Raw genomic sequence first — 16691 nt, 5'->3', positions numbered from 1 at the left:
TCTGGGTTGGTTGCTGGGTTGGCGGGAGGATTGACGTCCGACATTGTGCTCCGGATGGGTGAAGGTCAGGTCGCTGTGAAACACAGTGGTCACTATCTAAGATAAGAAAATACATTCTGAATAATGCATGCACTAAATAACAGTTAATCAAAAGACTCTTAGTAGTGTATCATGTGTTTATACAAATCACTCAAGGGCTTACACCAGCTACACATTTGGGTTACACAGGTCACAGGTTTAGAGCCTTGACCACTACAATACTGTCATTGAACTATAGGGTTAGTCTCACAAGAATCTCAGGTATGTGGCATTTGTTAGTACTAGGCACGATATACTGCACCGGGGTCTAATGTTAGCTGGGGGGTCTGTTGGATGGGCTTCATACCTTTCATGAACTGTCCTATCTCCAGTACGTCGCCTTTTGTTTCCGACTTTGTTTCACTTTGACTTTTTTCCTCTTTGTTAGGTAATTTTAATTTGTTTCACTTTTACTTTTTTTGCTCTTTTCTAGCTGATTCGAATTTGAGGGCATTCTTAGATTCAACACCTTGAACTTTTCTCGTTCACGGTTCGCTGCTCCTCATTTTCACCTCTTCTTGAGGTTATCATTGAGTTGGAGCGCATGACACAGCTTGTCTATCACCGCCCCCCCCCTATCCGGCTTTCGGACTCTATCTTTTTAAGAGCACTTTTTTACTAATTCTCAATATGTTGCTATCCTTCACCATTAAATATCATTTACTATATTATATGAGTAAACTGAGCAGCGCTTTATTTCGAGCTGTTGATAGTACCGTCTTTACATTCTTAATTACTTTTTTAGTTTGAGCTGGTGTACTACAGTATTGACGCTAACAGCGCGCACCATAACGCTGGTTCCTTTATACTCACTATGTTCATTAGTAGCGTCTCTACTATGGCCGCCGCATTCACTACGGCTTTTGACGTTTCCTTAGCAACCTAAGGTAAACAAGTATAAGTATTAGGCACGCGCAGGGCGTGCCCTTGTGGCGTCCCCCGTGGATTCAGTCGCCTGCCGTTGCTGGGTAAAATACTTTCCCCTTCTGGACACTGCACAATAGCATTTAGAGACACTTGTGCTCTGCAAACATATTACGTATCAGTGAGCTAATCACCACGGTGCATGTCTCTTTCAGACCGAGTCTGCACGTGGTTAGCAACGCTTTTCAGGAATCATTACCCTGACGACTTCTTCAAGATTTGAATTTATGCTGTTTTTACGGCAAGGTTAGTGTATTATCATTTGAATGATTTCACTAAACCGTAGAGAAAGAAATAGCTCATTGTTTGTTTTTTCTTTGTTTTTTCTTCTACCTCTCCTCTCTTTACTATTCGTTCTGGTGCTTGATCATCATGGTGATTTAACGATATGCCAATCCAACTACACAAATGGTACGGCTTTGCAGTTATGTATTTTTGCTTTTTTTACCATCATATACGATATTGGTATGTGTTTATGTCTTTACATACATATAATCGATCACGTTTTGGGTTATCGAGTTTGGAAATTTATGCTTTTTGAATACGGGGTACTTACACCCAGTATATTGGAATGCTGCAACCATGATAATGTACTTGTTGATTGCTTTGTTTACTTGTTTTTTTACACATTTTTTTGTGAATTAACCTGACAAATGTTGTATTTTTACTAAACTACTGTTGTTTATATGTTATGAATTGCGGGTAATAGATTTGTTTGTTTATTTCCGACATTCGGATCTCAATAATTTGAGTATGAGCTGGCCCTGACGAAGGAATTCAGTTTCCGAAATTGTCAGAAAGCACCAAGTATTAACTGAAAAGGATACGGTACTTAAAAGGATACAGGTGGTAGGGTCTTCCGGATCCCTGTTCACGCGTTTTGATAGTTGTGAAGTCAAGTTAAGACCTTCCAAATGATACAACTCTCTGACTGGTAAAACAGGCAGAGCGATGGATCACTGGAAAGGGCGTGGGTAAGGTATAAGAAGTCAGCCTAGAACAAAATAAAGTATCATGAATAACTGTCCCAACCTGGGTATGATGGAATAGGAAATGTCATGAATGCACACACTGACCTTGAGTCTAGGGCAGATGAATCCAGCAGAGTCTCTTGCGGAATCCAAGGTAGAACAAACGACAAGGAAGGGAAGATTAGTAAGGGAGACTTATCCCAAACGGAACGAGGCTCACGCTAGATACCGGGTTGATGCACCACAGGATAGCGTCCAAAGTACTGTTCACTGTCACCTTCCAATTATCCTTGAAAGTTTCCTTCCCACGTAGTGTAAAGTATAGAAGTGAATCAATCCCCCTGTTAATAACACAGGTGCAGGAGTTGGAAATAGCGCTCCTTTTAGGGTATAAACAAAGTACACGCGGTTCTGGACAGCCGCGACGAAAAGAGCGTGTGCGTGTGGATTTACACGCGATTAGGATTCAGGCAGTCCAGGCCAGCAGCGCTTGAAGACAACATATGCGTGTGGATTTACACGCGAGCAGGATCCACGCAGTCCAGGCCAGCAGCGCTTGAAGATAGCATACGCGTGTGGATTTACACGCGAGCAGGATTCACGCAGTCCAGGCCAGTCGTACTTGAAGATAGCGTGCGCGTGTGGATTTACACGCGAGCAGGATTCACGCAGTCCAGGCCAGCAGCGCTTGAAGATATCGTGCGCGTGTGGATTTACACGCGAGCAGGATTCACGCAGTCCAGGCCAGCAGCGCTTGAAGATAGCGTGCGCGTGTGGATTTACACGCGAACAGGATTCACGCAGTCCAGGCCAGCAGCGCTTGAAGATAGCGTGCGCGTGTGGATTTACACGCGAACAGGATTCACGCAGCCCAGGCCAGCAGCGCTTGAAGATAGCGTGCGCGTGTGGATTTACACGCGAACAGGATTCACGCAGCCCAGGCCAGCCGCGTTTGAAGATAGCGTGCGCATGCGGAATTACACGCGAACAGGATTCACGCAGCCCAGGCCAGCCGCGTTTGAAGATAGCGTGCGCGTGTGGATTTACACGCGAACAGGATTCACGCAGCCCAGGCCGGCCGCGTTTGAAGACAACGTGTGGATTTACACGCAACCAAACAGCTCCAGGAATCAGCGTGTGGCGGAAAACACGCTATAGAAGGCCAAAAAGGTAGCTGTAGTAACCAGCAAGGATGCAGACCGGAGGTTCAGCTACACAACGCCAAATGATTCGATCAGAAGCAGCGAGTGAAGTTTCCACGCTGCTTAAATACGCAATGCCGTAGTTCACGTGACGAAGCAGAATACACGTGAGTTAGCGACGTGAAAAGCGCAAACGTCGTTTTCCCGGCAACGTGTCGAACAACCGCCATTTGGAATAGAACGGTCTAGCTGTTCTACGAGCGTAGGAGGTAGGACCACGTCCAGCATGCATGACAGAAATGCATTGGCCATTTTTGAGCTCACCCTGCACATCTGCTTTCACTAAGATGTACAATTTCTAAATATTAAACTAAGAATAAACAGCCATACTTTGCAACAATTTGATAAACTGGTCATTTCTCTTGATCAAACGACACAGAATAGACACACCACGTTGTGGTGATTGGGAGTGCAGCCCGCACCGCTGGCTTAATGGCCTTGGTCTATACCCTCTGTCCATAGCGAGGTTGGCAGTCTGGCACATGAAAGGGATGCCTTGCAAGGACACTTTTGTGGAGATGGACGAGCTCTGTGCTTGGCTCATGTCGGTTCACATGTAGGACAGTGATCTCACAGGAAAAGGGATATGTTACATTCATTATTTGTTGCAAGCAGCTCCGGCCTCAGTGTGAGAATGGAGTCGCTGAGTTTTTCCAGTTGGTGTGGAGATGAGGGTGGGGGCTATGTGCTCCAGGCTGCGGCGGCGGCAAAGGGGAGAGATGCGTTTTGTACTGTCGCAGTGAGGCCTAGTTACCAAGATGGAGTCGAAAGGGGGTACAGAAAATGGATGCCCTGTGTCCTGCTCGGTGGTCCCATCTACGCGAATATAACTAAAAGTTAGTATTGCATAAGGGCAAGGGGTGTACCCACCACTTAGAGGCACTTGGTCCAAGTTCGGTACTGAGAAGTGACGGTAGAGAGGGGCCCATTGGCCCCTCGCTCCCACACACTACGCATGGCATCATTTGACATGAGGAGTCCTACGTAGCTTGTGATGTTGGTGTGAAGCTAACCAGGCTTTTGGGCTACACGCATAGAGCTAAATGGGGCCCAACACTTTGATCCCTGTAGCTGGGACTACTGTATGTTTCTCACAGGGAAAGTTATTAGCAAAAGTCGGGTTGGCAGACCATTGGTTTTGCTGATGAGAAGATAAGAGGACCGGGCATCCACTTGCATCCATGAATGCTAACTTATCAAATGGATTGGTAGCCCAGACAGTGACGTGAAATCGCCAAAATGGGGAGGGTATCGGAAGTGATTTCTAGTGACTATTGGCTACGAGGACTTCATAGGAAGAGACCTCACTACATTAAAATAGGTTTTTCATTTCTAGTACTGATTCACGAGGAATGGCAGGGGGCACTGCCTGAAGGTCTGGTGGCTGTATGAGAGGCGCAGGCGGGATATTTTACTAGTCCCTAAAACCTGCCGTGCTATCACACTCTACCTTTGGCTGCTGAGCCTTGCGTGGCTCGGAGACCCCACACTGCAGGAACAGGAAGTGCTGGGGAAGCCTGCAAAGGTGATTTCCACACATATAAGGGTACTAAAAAATGTACAACTACATGTAAGGCACCTACAATTGCCTGCCAAGATTTTCTCCATCAGTCATATGCTGCAAGTACATATGCCACCCGCGTGCTCCCTTGACTTGTGCCATGAACTTTACACAGTGGAAAAACAATCTGTGTACATTAAAGGATGAGTGGGTGGACTTAATGATAGAGGGGCCATTTTAGCAAGTGTTTGACAGGGGGCGTGGGAGGGGCAGGTTTAGATTAAGGACAGCAAGACACAAAAATATCGCACACACTCCAGTAAGGTAGGCCCAAAGACCTTAATCATATAAAATGAATCCAATGTGCCAATAAAGTGCACGAGATAAGTAAAACAAATGTTTATTACACGCACCCTTGGCTGGAAGCAATACAAAAAGCATTCATCATTACATCATTAAATGGGGCTTTTTATATTGAGAAGTGGAGTTGATTTTTACACTTGGGTTCAAGATGCATATAAATTTACATTATCTGATTGGATGGCCTTTGCTGTGCTATAGGTGAATCTATACAATACCTAGGCCTATTGGCCTATCCTATCTCTCGTGGCCGTGCTAATGACTTCCTCTTTACAATGATCTAATGATTGGGTAATCTCTTTTCTCGAAGTTTGATTGGACAGTAGACAGGTTAACATGTTGGAACATATAACTCAGTAGATTATTGGTTATTCCGTCTCAAGTGTTCTTGGGTGGTTGCTGCCACCTGTGATGAATCCTCACGAAAACCCTGCCTAGAGTCTCCCCTCAGGTGGGCAGGAAAAGGGAGACGCTTCCTGATCCTGACTGTGGGGGTAGTGTTAGTCGGGAGGATCACGTGGGGGGTGATGGGATCCAGGGCAACAGGAGGACTTTGTGGGATGAGATGCAGTATTTGTCTCCATCTAGGAAGGGAATATTATTCATGCCAACCCATGTAATGGCATGTTTTCAAACTGAACTATTATCCCCTAAAGTTAGTTGTCGGAGTATGGCTGAAAATAAACATAACCAGTTATCTATTAGGCGTAAGAAAAACTCTTGTAACAGTTTTAACATCCCAGAAATAGAAAACACAATGAGTCCCAGGGAAATCATCCCAAGAAGTCTTTAAAGGCTGCCTATTTAAATCCTGAAATATCTATTTCCCCGTTAAAACCAAATATGTCTAATCCTTTTTATACTCTTTTGAGGAAGATGTATAAGGAGAGGAAAATACTTTGTAAATGCTATTGAGAAAACTGATTTTAATGTTGTGGACTTCGAGTCCCAGAATTCCAAAAGTACTGGGACGAAGAAGAGGGCTGCAGAGGCATGGGGTTGAAAAGTGCAGCCCATTAAGGTTGATGACTCTCACCTCAGGGTAGCTGAGGGGCATAAAAAGCTTCCTCATGTGCAGGCCAGGAGACCAAGATGGAGAAAGCAGAAGCAGCCGAAGCAACAGGAGGGCAGTAGTAGCGGGTGGAGGAGTTTTGAACTCTCCACAAAGCAGCAGAGTAAGAAATCTTGGATGAGCCAGGACACCGGGACCACAGCGGTAAGAGAAGTTAATGCCGGTCCTGAGAGGGTCACCGGTGCTCGGGATTTCATCTGCAGAGATTGCACGGCAAAAAGCATACCTTTTTCCCCACTTCTCACGTTGTGAAAAGTTCGCAGGTGAGCACCGGATAGCTGGGAGAGCTTTGATAGCTTGAATTGGGAGCCGCAAGCCGTGGGAAGCCGCACAGGAGAGGTTGCCGGGCTGTGCAGAAACCACAAAGCAGAGGAGCTCGAGGTAACCGGATGCACACGCCAGACCCAGTGAGTCAATTGTTATACTGTGACCCCAGAGCGCTCTGTTAATGCCCGTTGTTCGTGTCCCAACCCCTTTTTGAACACCTAACTGACATAAAAGAAGTTACCATTGTGACGTATATGAAACTGATTTAAATCAAAGTAGTTGGCATAAAAAGAATGTACGAAAAACAAAGGAGGCGATGGCTGTAAGGTTTGGAATTAATCCAAACCTCTGGCATTGCTCTGGGCAACCTTCAAGAACATCATTCTTCGCCTGCCAAGCCATTACAAAACGGGAATGACAATATGCAAATCGGGCTTGGCAGTCCATCCCGAACTGCTTGGTCACATCCCTTCTGCATGAGACCACAAGCATCCCCAAACATGTTTCGGCCATGTTGGGTGGCTGGAAGGTTTGGAATTAATTGTAATAATAACGTAAACATCCAAACTGAAGACTGTGACTGTTATATTGGGTTTTTATAAAAGTCAATCACACAAAGGGGCAACACCTCAAAAGAGCATGCGAACCACTATTGCCAAAGCCAACAAAGACTTGTATTATGGCAAATGAAAAACAACCAGTGTTACCCAAGCCAAAAGAAGATCATTGAGCATTGAAGTGTTTTGTGAAGAATATTGCCCATGTGTAGAGGATGTTAATAGTACGAGCTGGTTTAACCATACATTGTCAAAGAACTGTGAAGGCGAAAAATAATATCAGTGATTGGTTAATAATACAGAAGTGACAACCGTGGCAGGAGGACCAGCCTTCTGACAAGAGGTTCAGGAAGAGGAGCGCATGTCCTGTCTTGCTTGTGGCAAAGACATAGGTGTAGTACACGGCACCAGTATGATTCCTGATTCCCTTAAAGAAATCCTTAAACCTAATTGTTTGAAGCAGAAAACATTGCTAATAATTTTGAAGTTGACCCTTCCCACAGAAGTAATTCGAAACAGTAGTTTGTCTGGCAAGGGTGTATACCAGAACATAAAACTTTATGCCAATGGATTCGATTTGGGCAGGAGAATATACCCAAACGGAGATCTGCATTTGTTTGTCTTAACAGGCAGGAAAGGATACCAGGTCCAAGAACTTGTGTAGCAACAGGTTTTGTTCTAGCAAGGGAGTATACCAGAACAGAGTGCTAGTAGTTGTAAACCTGGCATGGGAGTAAACCAGGTGAAGGTTTTTGAAAGTAGTGTGGTGGGATAAAGCTTATGAAAAATCATTTGAAGAATCACTAAGGGTTTTGGTGAAATAGTACTGAAACTAAAAGTGGTGGCAAAATATCCTGACAGACGCATGTCTTGAAATTAATGAAGCTTTAAAACATTATTTGTTGACTATGAGAAACTATTTCAAGATCTTTATTTGAAATAGACATTGTTGATGACAAGAAGCTGTCTCAAGGCATTGACTACAAGTGGAAAGAGGGAAAGCTTTTTTAAACAATTGTGAATAACTTTTGGAATCCAAATTGGAACTTTGTTGTTAAGTGGATTAGGATTAAAAGAGAACTGAAGTAGAACTTCTTTTTGTTTTATAAGACAGGGTTTCCTTATCCTTTTTAAACAGTTAAACAAAAGACTGCTGTAATCTGGGGAAGGGTAGTTCACCCAGATTATAAGAAGAAACAGATGTTATGAAGTGAATTATTTAGCTATACTTGCTATTGTTGAATTGTCACATATTTCCTTATTGATTTCATGTGTATACAAGTGTGCGGGAGTGTTTCCTTTAGGCAGGGAAATCCTCGTCAGCGTAGGGATAGTGAGGTGTTTAATTCAACCTTTTGAGTTAATAAAATGGCATCTTTTGAAAAGCCTTCACAAAGTTATCCGCCTCACATTTCTGACCCCTCACACACCACAATTGACCAATCACTTTATGAGGTGTAAACAGTCTGGCTACAAAAAGAATGAATGGGCCCCAAAGGTTGTCACCAGCTTACCTTTCTCACCCTTGTGACTGTTCAACTGGCGACAATATTACGACTTCTCATTGGAAACATGTGGCCCTTTTCAACCAATCGCCTTCTTTTCCCATGATGAGTCTCCATGACTTTATCGGGTGTGCTTCTTGGCCTTTTGCTTTGGGACCATGTGCACATCTAAAATGTGTACTATTGTGTGGGTGGGCATGAGTGGTCCTAATACTTATGTACACACACACATAATTTAATGGGTGTCAGGTCATCTTATGTATTCCTTACTATATCTGTATATTACTTAACTCTTTGCTTCTATAATCATGAATACCTAGCTCTTTATTTTCTTGGTTGGAATGCTCATGTTGCTCACTATTCATGATTTCACTCCTAGGTGGTTTTCCTACAGGGGGCAGTGTGCGTCTTTCACCTGATCGACTTTGTCTTGTGTACACTTCTGCACATGACCTCATTCTCACCAACCTGTGACCCTCGTCTTGTTCGGTTTCTTTAAAGCAATGGGTAGGCACATTAGTGGTTATATGTTTCACTTGTTTGATGCTTTGGAACTGGCTGCACCCTCTACTCCTAGCCAATCACTATGCAGCTTTTACATCCTTTATCTTTTGGTCTGCACAAAGTTGCAACATTTGATTGAATCACTGCTTCCCGTTCGAAGCCTGGAATGAGCTACACCTCTGTTCTGAACAATCGCAGTGCGGCTTTATACCCTGTTTTCCGAGGGCACCGACTTTGTGTGTGTCTCTCTCTAAGATGAACCAAAACGGATTCTTACTGTGTGGAATAATCCTTGCATTTCTGAGTAACCTATATTCCTTGCAACTACTGTTATTGACCACATTCTGCCTTCAAAAGCAGACTGGGGGAAAACCACAATGCAAGGTTTCTTTCAACAAGACACTTCCTTTCTGGGAGAGCCTTTTTAATTTGGCTATAAAGTATTGCTTATGCCAAATCAGCTGAAACTATTTATTGGAGTATAGATAGGAAGGAATGACATATATAAGGAGCGACACTGGCCCTCATTGCAGTTTTGCCGGTATCCCGCCGGTATACAGGTAGGATACCAGTGATTGTCTCCCGCGCCTGATATCCTGGTATTACTGGCATATCGCGGGCAGCGGAGAGATCCTGTGTTTTGCCAGTATGGAAAAAATGCTGGTGATGGAATTACCAGCATTTTTTCCGAACCAGTAAAATCCTAATGAAGGCCAGACTCTGAAGGTGTTTTGGTTATGTGCCTACCCATTGTCTGACCATGGCCATGCTAATCCCTATGGCCAATCCCACCAATTTTTGCCTCTGCCCGCCCAAACCACTCCTCATGGGAACTATTTGAGCTTCCTTTACTCAAGCCTTACCATCAGACTTTGCATTCAAAGTGCCTGCCAGTGTTTGTTCAAAGCAGTCTTCTGAGAGTTAATGACTTCATTGGAGTTGTAAACCTGCTGCTGGTGTAATACAAATGTCTTACCAGGCATGCCTTCAGCCACTCAATTTATAAGCACTCTGCGTGTCCTTCACAAAGCCGTGTTAAAAACAAGCATTGGCAACGGCAACTTTTTTGATTTGTGGCCACATTTTAAGCTTTTGCCAGGCACTGCTATTAGATGGGCAGGTATTCGAACTATTGTGCACCTGCTACCTACAATGAATAATAAATTCCACTATGGATGTGATTGGCTAGTGCCTTCCACATGCCTACACAAAAGCCTAAACTGTTGGCATTACCAATGCTTGCTTTATCTCTATGGGGAAACCTCTTGTTGTTTCTTGTCTAAATATGTCCTAGAAGACATTGCTGACTATATCAATGCAACTTTAAAATAGAGAAATTGTCATAAGTGATAAACGTTTGAAGGCCTTTTATACTTAAGGTAGGTATAGAGGAGGGACAGCCGGGCAGGCGTGTTTTTCAGCACAATGCCCATGAAGGAAAAGGTCCACATAGCAATTCAGGCGCTGGGAGAGGAAACATGACCGGTTTTTAGTCTCTGAAGCAACCAAACTCAGTTCCTCCCATCTCTGGTTCCTCCTCTGTTTGAGCTTACCCTGATGGTGGCTGTCCGATGCTTTGAATGAAAAAGTAGACTGGAGTCTTGCGCTCACAACGCATGGTGACACTAAACGTCCTGTACCCACAGTGTCGGCCTTGCTACTTCACCATGATCCAGCACCTGGAGTATGCATGTCTGCAGGTCGAGACTGTCCAATTCAGTCCTACAAAACATAACGCAACCACGATTGCAGAAATCCATTCCCATCGAATTCTTGTTCTAGGTCCAGAGAGCTTGTGGTCTGAATATGGCATATGCAAAGACCATTTTGCAGCATCTTGCGGGGCTGGAGAGTAAGTAACCCCACCCTGTTCCTTTGTGTGTGGGCCTGGCTTCCAGTGCCCGACGTTCGGCTTTACCAATGGCCTGTCTGGACGGGACTTGGCTCATAAATGGGCCAAAGGAGATCTGGAACCCGGGAGACCGGACATGGGCGATCTGTTTCTTTGTTCTTCCCGTCCTAAATCACAGCGCTACTATTGGTACCGATGTACCCACTATAATTGCCATAACATCCCCAGTAGGAGGCAGCTATAGGCCGCGGTGGACTGGTTAATCATAAGGTAGGCGTTGGTGTTCAGGTTCACCTTAGGTTGGTCCCTAACCAATGATGGTATATTTGTCTTGCAGTGTTCATTTGTGATTAATTATTATATAGTGTGTTTTATGTTGTGTGTGTGTGTGTGTGAATGGAGGCATCTGGATACAATTATATTACTACTACAGGTTATATTTGAAACCCATTAATATCATAGAGTTTGTAAACCTGCACAGAAGAAAGGATGGCGAGCTCTGGTTTGAAGTGCTGAACAGGTCCCGAAATAACATTCTGGGAATCTTCTTTTCAGGTGACCGTTTGGATTTTGGAGGCATCAACTTGTATTAAATGAATACAATTATGGAACTTGGTGAAACATTTCATCTCGAATATATTTCCTGGTGAAACACCTCTCAATCTGTTAGACTGACCTTTAGGCCTATCATTAATTATATCTTAAGCGTACATCCTATAATCATGTATCCCTATTACTTTGATGCTCTTGACTAATATTTCTAAGCGTGTGTAAGCAAATAAAATGTGAAAATTACAATGTGAAAGCTTAGGATGGAGTAAATGCTGCATGCATACACCTGGCAGAATGTGTCCCATTTATCAAACTGTCTTCATGGCTGCACTGGGAGCAAAATGGTTTGGAAGACCTTGCTCGTTATTCCACAACCTCGTAGTTAATGGCTCAAAGAAACCTATTATGTTAATGAATCACATATCTTTTGCTCCACCGCTAAATAAGATACTTAAAAAGTGGGTTACACTTCTGGAGGATTTCTTAAGGTAGTACTTCTCAGAAGAACAAAATCATGAATTCAAGATGTATTTTGTCATATGGCTGCGGGAAAACTGAAATACTGACACTGAAATTAAGTTAGAGGTTTAATCAATCAAAAGTAAAATGTAAGACTTTCATAGACATTGTTTCAGGATGTCTGTAACGAAAATGTTCTTTGGAAGCTTAGCAAAATTTATATGAAGCATGGCACACGAGCATACAGAATGTTCCACATTGGGAGGTTTCCTTCTTGGTGATTTCTAGAGCTCTGGTCTTATCCTTCTGGGAACCACAAAACCTCTCTGCCTCTTATGAATGTAAGGCTTCCTCACTTTAATAAGGGGAGTACATTTGGCACACTTGGCAGAGTTATCTTTCTCTATATTTACTTACTCCCCTCTTCCGGTGCCTAGAGGCTCTCTACCTCTGTTACATATCCTCCCTCCTGGGAATCAAAGTGTTTCTCCCGCTTTCTCCATCTTTCTCTCTTGTTCACAGGGCTCTCTTCACAGCACACCCCACTTCTGGGGTTGACGGGCTCTCCTCTTTTGCTGCACATATCCTCTTCCAGAGATCAGTCAATATCTCTTTTTTACTACTTTTCACCACCCCTTCCCATGGGCCTGAGGTCCTTCTTTTGTTCTCAAGGAGCTCTGCCCTTCCCCTTTCTTTCTAGGCTCTTGTGGGTCTCCTCCCCCTCACTGAAAAACACCTCTCTCCTGGGGGCCTGGGACTTCACTTCTTCCTCATAGGTGCACACCCCTCTTTTGTGCTCAAGTGGATCCACTTCTCTAGTGCTTTCCAGCTTTCTCAACAAAACTCTTCTCAGCTCCCAACTCAGACACTGTCTGTGGATCTTAGCCTCAGTTTAAAAGCCCTCACTGTCCTCTCATTGGTTGAGGCAAACTTTCAAATTGATCTGATAATTGGCTTCCTGTTCCAAGCCAGGGGAAGGAAGTGTTTAAATGGCTTGTCACCATTTTGGATTTCTTTTACTTTGTTTACAGCGCATAAGGTTTGCCTGCTCCTGTGTTCCTGTCTTGCCTCGTGGCTGTCCACCTGCACAGATCATTTTGAGGGTTTTTGGTGTTGAAAAGCCATCAAAAAGGACTGGAAAACCGTTCCCAACTGTGGAAATTAATTTTTCATTTGGGTAAGCGGAAGGAAGTATTTCTCTTCTTAAATGCTGCATGTAATGGAGCAAATTGTTCTCCTTCACACGCAGTGCTGCTGGCTGCAGGCGGGGTTGTGTTTTTTTTTTTGTTCTTTTTTTTTTACTTTAAGGATCAGCACCTGTTGATTAAGGGGTCTCTCTCTGGGTGTGTGTGCGTTTCCCCATAGCATATCTTTTTCTGAATACCTGAAAGAAATTCCAGAATCTAGGTTTGGATTTCTAAACTTCTTCAGAGATGCAGTATTGATTACCCTATTTCTTAAGAACTTAGTAGTTCCACAAGTTGCTCTCTCAAGGAGTTTGGGAATAGTTCAGGTCTGGTCCTGTCGGTCCTATTTTCAGGTAGACTAGGGGATGGATGCGATGTTGGCTCTTTGACTTCAGGGTTCGAATTTGAAATCCAATGAGCAGGAGCTAAAACCAGATCCTTGTTGTCTGGCATCACCAGTAGGCAGGAGCTACCATATATCCTCCTTTCAATTTGGGTCCATTTTGCATGAACCATTGTCTTTACATGTGTATTAGATGTGTTCTAATTCTTCTTTATTAACATTCTCAAATACACAAAGTTAATGTTACATTTACATGTTTGGAAGGTACCTGTTGGCCCTAGGAGCCAAAAGTAGCTCCTGGTAGCTGTTAGTGTCAAGCAAACCAGGCCCTACTAAGCTAGAGGCAGGTGTTAAATAGCTCCCAGCTTCTCTCAATTTCGAACCCTGGACTTTGTCACACCATAGTGTGCAACAATGGAGCGCTTTATAAGTTGGCCAACTTAACAGTCCATGGGCATTCTCCCAGTCAAAGGTCCCGGTGACCGTAAGCAGTCACTCTTATTTTCTCAACTGAAGAATGCACACTACCTTCCAGAATTTCCTAAAATGAAGGGTTTGCTTGTCCATTATTAACTTTGCTAGTTTCACCACGTGATTGTAGTTTTATGATCCTGTGCCATCAAGAATGCTCCCCAGATATCATTCTCATATTCTATCAATTAAGCACATCTAACGGCGCATATTCAAAATAGTACAGCACAGGGGAGGCATGTTAGTGAGTAAAAGTTAATTTTCAGATGTTTGGGAGGGAGAAGAGTGTCGAAGGGAAAGATGTTGTCAACGCTGTCATGTTCGTCACTTAAATCAGATAGGAATTCCGGTTCCTCCCCTGATTATTCTTGACTCGATAACGACTCCTTGTCCCTTGCCTTCTTTTCTTCTTGAAGAGATACGGCCTGCCTCGAGGGGAAGCCACTATGTCTGCCTTGATAACTGGCGGACTAGTGGCCCCTTCCCCGAGGTAGCTGGGCAGGGGAAAAGCCAGAGTAAGCGGAAATACCCCTGGAAGTTCTTGGCTAGGGAGGATCCAAACTGGGATCTGTGAGGTCTGGAGCATGAAAGGTAGACCCGGTATGAATGAGTCCAATGAACAAAGCTGGAGGTGAAAAGAAGTAGGGGGTGAATGAGAACCAGGAGACTCTGATGGTATGGAGAATGCCCAGGAAAGTGGGAATCCTGGAGAAGTAAGCAAACCCAGGAGGGGAGAGACCAGTGGAGAGGGAGACCAAAGGATCGGAGCACTGGCCAATGGCCAGAGAGAAAAGCTGGAGCGAAAGCTCTGCCCCCATGCTAGCGAGGGAATCCAAAGGGCAAGCGAGCGAGGAAAAAAGTAGCCAGCTCAGTGGAGCAAAGGAAGGGCTAGAGAGGACCTTAACAGCATCTCACCCTTAAGGCGAACTGAAGGGGTTGCAACAGGCTGCCGCCTAGGATTGCAGTGTTATTATCTGATATGGCGGTCGCTATGTTGGAAAACATCTAACCCGGTAGATCATGTTTCAGGAAACGTGATGTGCATGTTCAATGGCAGGGAGATCATCGGTCCCATAGGCGCCACGGCTTGCCGCGCGTGACAGATGTTCAGCAGGATATGTGCTATGTTTCATGTGCTATTTTGGTCATGGCTACTTTGAAATTAGCAATTCTGAACCAAAATATCACTTTGAAAAAAATGATTCAGAGCCGTCTAGGTTGCTGCTAAAACCTGAGTTTTTATCAAACCTACGAATAACATAGATACTATAACGTTTTCTGAGAAATGGGAAAACAATCTCGACACAAACTCAGTCTTGCGAATTGGCTATTTGGCACTCCACAATAAATCATAAAGCTCCACCTTTGCCCGAACAAGATTTTAATATGCCATCACACAATCCAGCCCTCTCTCTTCCAGTCTACATTGGGATTGCTTTGTTGAAGGCAGAGTCCGACCCCACTTGATCTGTGGTTGACTCGAGGTCCATCATTTTCAGTTCGAAGTCTGGGCTGAGATATTAAATCACCAAGTAATGCTCAGAGTAACTGGATATTCCAGCTAGTGGTGATTGACATAACGTGTAATTGGTAAGATTCACACAAGATTTCCCACCATTCTTGTGGGTGTTTTGGTGTTTTATAGAACTAGATTGCACACCATATTTTGCAGGTATGCTCCAATCGGATATATGTGATTTATTTTGTATCTGAAAATTTCAAATCCGAAAATTACGGTTTTTAAATGCACGTCACGCAATAATTGTGTAAATCACCCCCGCCCGCCCGCTATCCCCCACCCTCCAACCCCCTACCCCTAAAACATACCGGCGGCCTACTGACTTGTTGTCCTTCTCCTTTGCTCTTTCCCTGTGATGCGAGTTACGCCTCCCCATTAAGGGGCAGAACTTCCACCGCAGGGTCCGCTTTTTTCCTGTTAAAAAAAAAGTTTTGTCCCCACTTTCTTTTTTTTTTGGGGATGTGCCCCTCTTCCCCCCATTAACCCTTGAATTTCCATAATGTCGATCATGAGGAGCGGGGGACACCCCCGCAACACCCGCTCCCCTGATTACACATTTTTGGAATAATTGGTTTTTTTTTGTTGTTTTTATAATGGCGAATGCGCATAGAAGGCGCACTATTTATTTATTTTTTTTGTTCTGCGGATTCGCTCCAATCACCCTACTGTATGACACTGTCAACAACACCCTATTGCTTTGTGGGCGGCATGGCTGCTGCTGTGATGTCATGGATGCTGCGGTGAATGCGTGTGACAGTACTCTGGTAGAGAGAAGAGGAATCTCTGCTTGTAAAAATAACACTTTGTAAACCCGGGGAGCTGAGCGAAATTATTTTACTATATAAAAGGACGCACACCGTATTGACGGAGAAAAAGGGTCGTTATCACAGACTACAATGCAGAATTTCCTAAAATGAAGGGTTTGCTTATCAATAATTAACTTTGCTAGTTTAACAACGTGAATTCATTATCATGTTCGGCCAATAATGCTCCCAGATCTCGTCATATTCTATTTGTTACTGAATGATTTACTTATCCTTTCTCACTATGAGAAAGTCATGTTTGAAAGGAGAACATTCTCACTTGGTCAGCATTCAATGATTTGTAAGGTTAGCCACAATTGCACTGTGGTCATGAGATTTCATGCTCTTGCAGAACACAGGATTTTCTGTCTTTTTTTCTTGTTTAGTGTCTGTCATATAAAGTTGGATTCTTGGGGTCGGACTCGGCTATAACTTGGAAATGTTTCAATGGTTTATGCTTAAATTAGAAAGTATTGATTTGTAATGAATTAGTGGGTACATTTATCTACTGATGGATGGTTTGCTATATTTTACTCTTTTTAACAAAAATCTTTTTTCACTATA

General features: G+C 43.8%; 1 protein-coding gene across 6 annotated transcripts in view; it reads left to right on the top strand.

Annotated features, from left to right (window-relative positions):
- The window catches only part of EFCAB7 (EF-hand calcium binding domain 7), a 1178320-nt gene that overhangs the window by 118259 nt on the left and 1043370 nt on the right, over window positions 1-16691 (top strand). For 2 of the 6 annotated variants that reach the window (XM_069641997.1, XM_069641998.1), the window contains exon 3: window positions 12836-12981. The exons of 3 other annotated variants lie outside the window; for them this stretch is intronic. In XM_069641997.1, the coding sequence (XP_069498098.1) occupies window positions 12836-12981 (146 nt within the window). Of the gene's footprint in view, window positions 1-1164; window positions 1249-12835; window positions 12982-16691 lie in introns of those variants that run through there. One more of the 6 variants, XM_069642001.1, reaches the window with a different exon arrangement.

The sequence above is a fragment of the Ambystoma mexicanum genome, chromosome 1q (genome assembly GCF_040938575.1).
Source record: "Ambystoma mexicanum isolate Mex_15411 chromosome 1q, UKY_AmexF1_1, whole genome shotgun sequence".
NCBI lineage: Eukaryota > Metazoa > Chordata > Amphibia > Caudata > Ambystomatidae > Ambystoma > Ambystoma mexicanum.
Note: the sequence above shows the minus strand (reverse complement) of the source record. Positions and strands in the feature narration are given on the sequence as shown.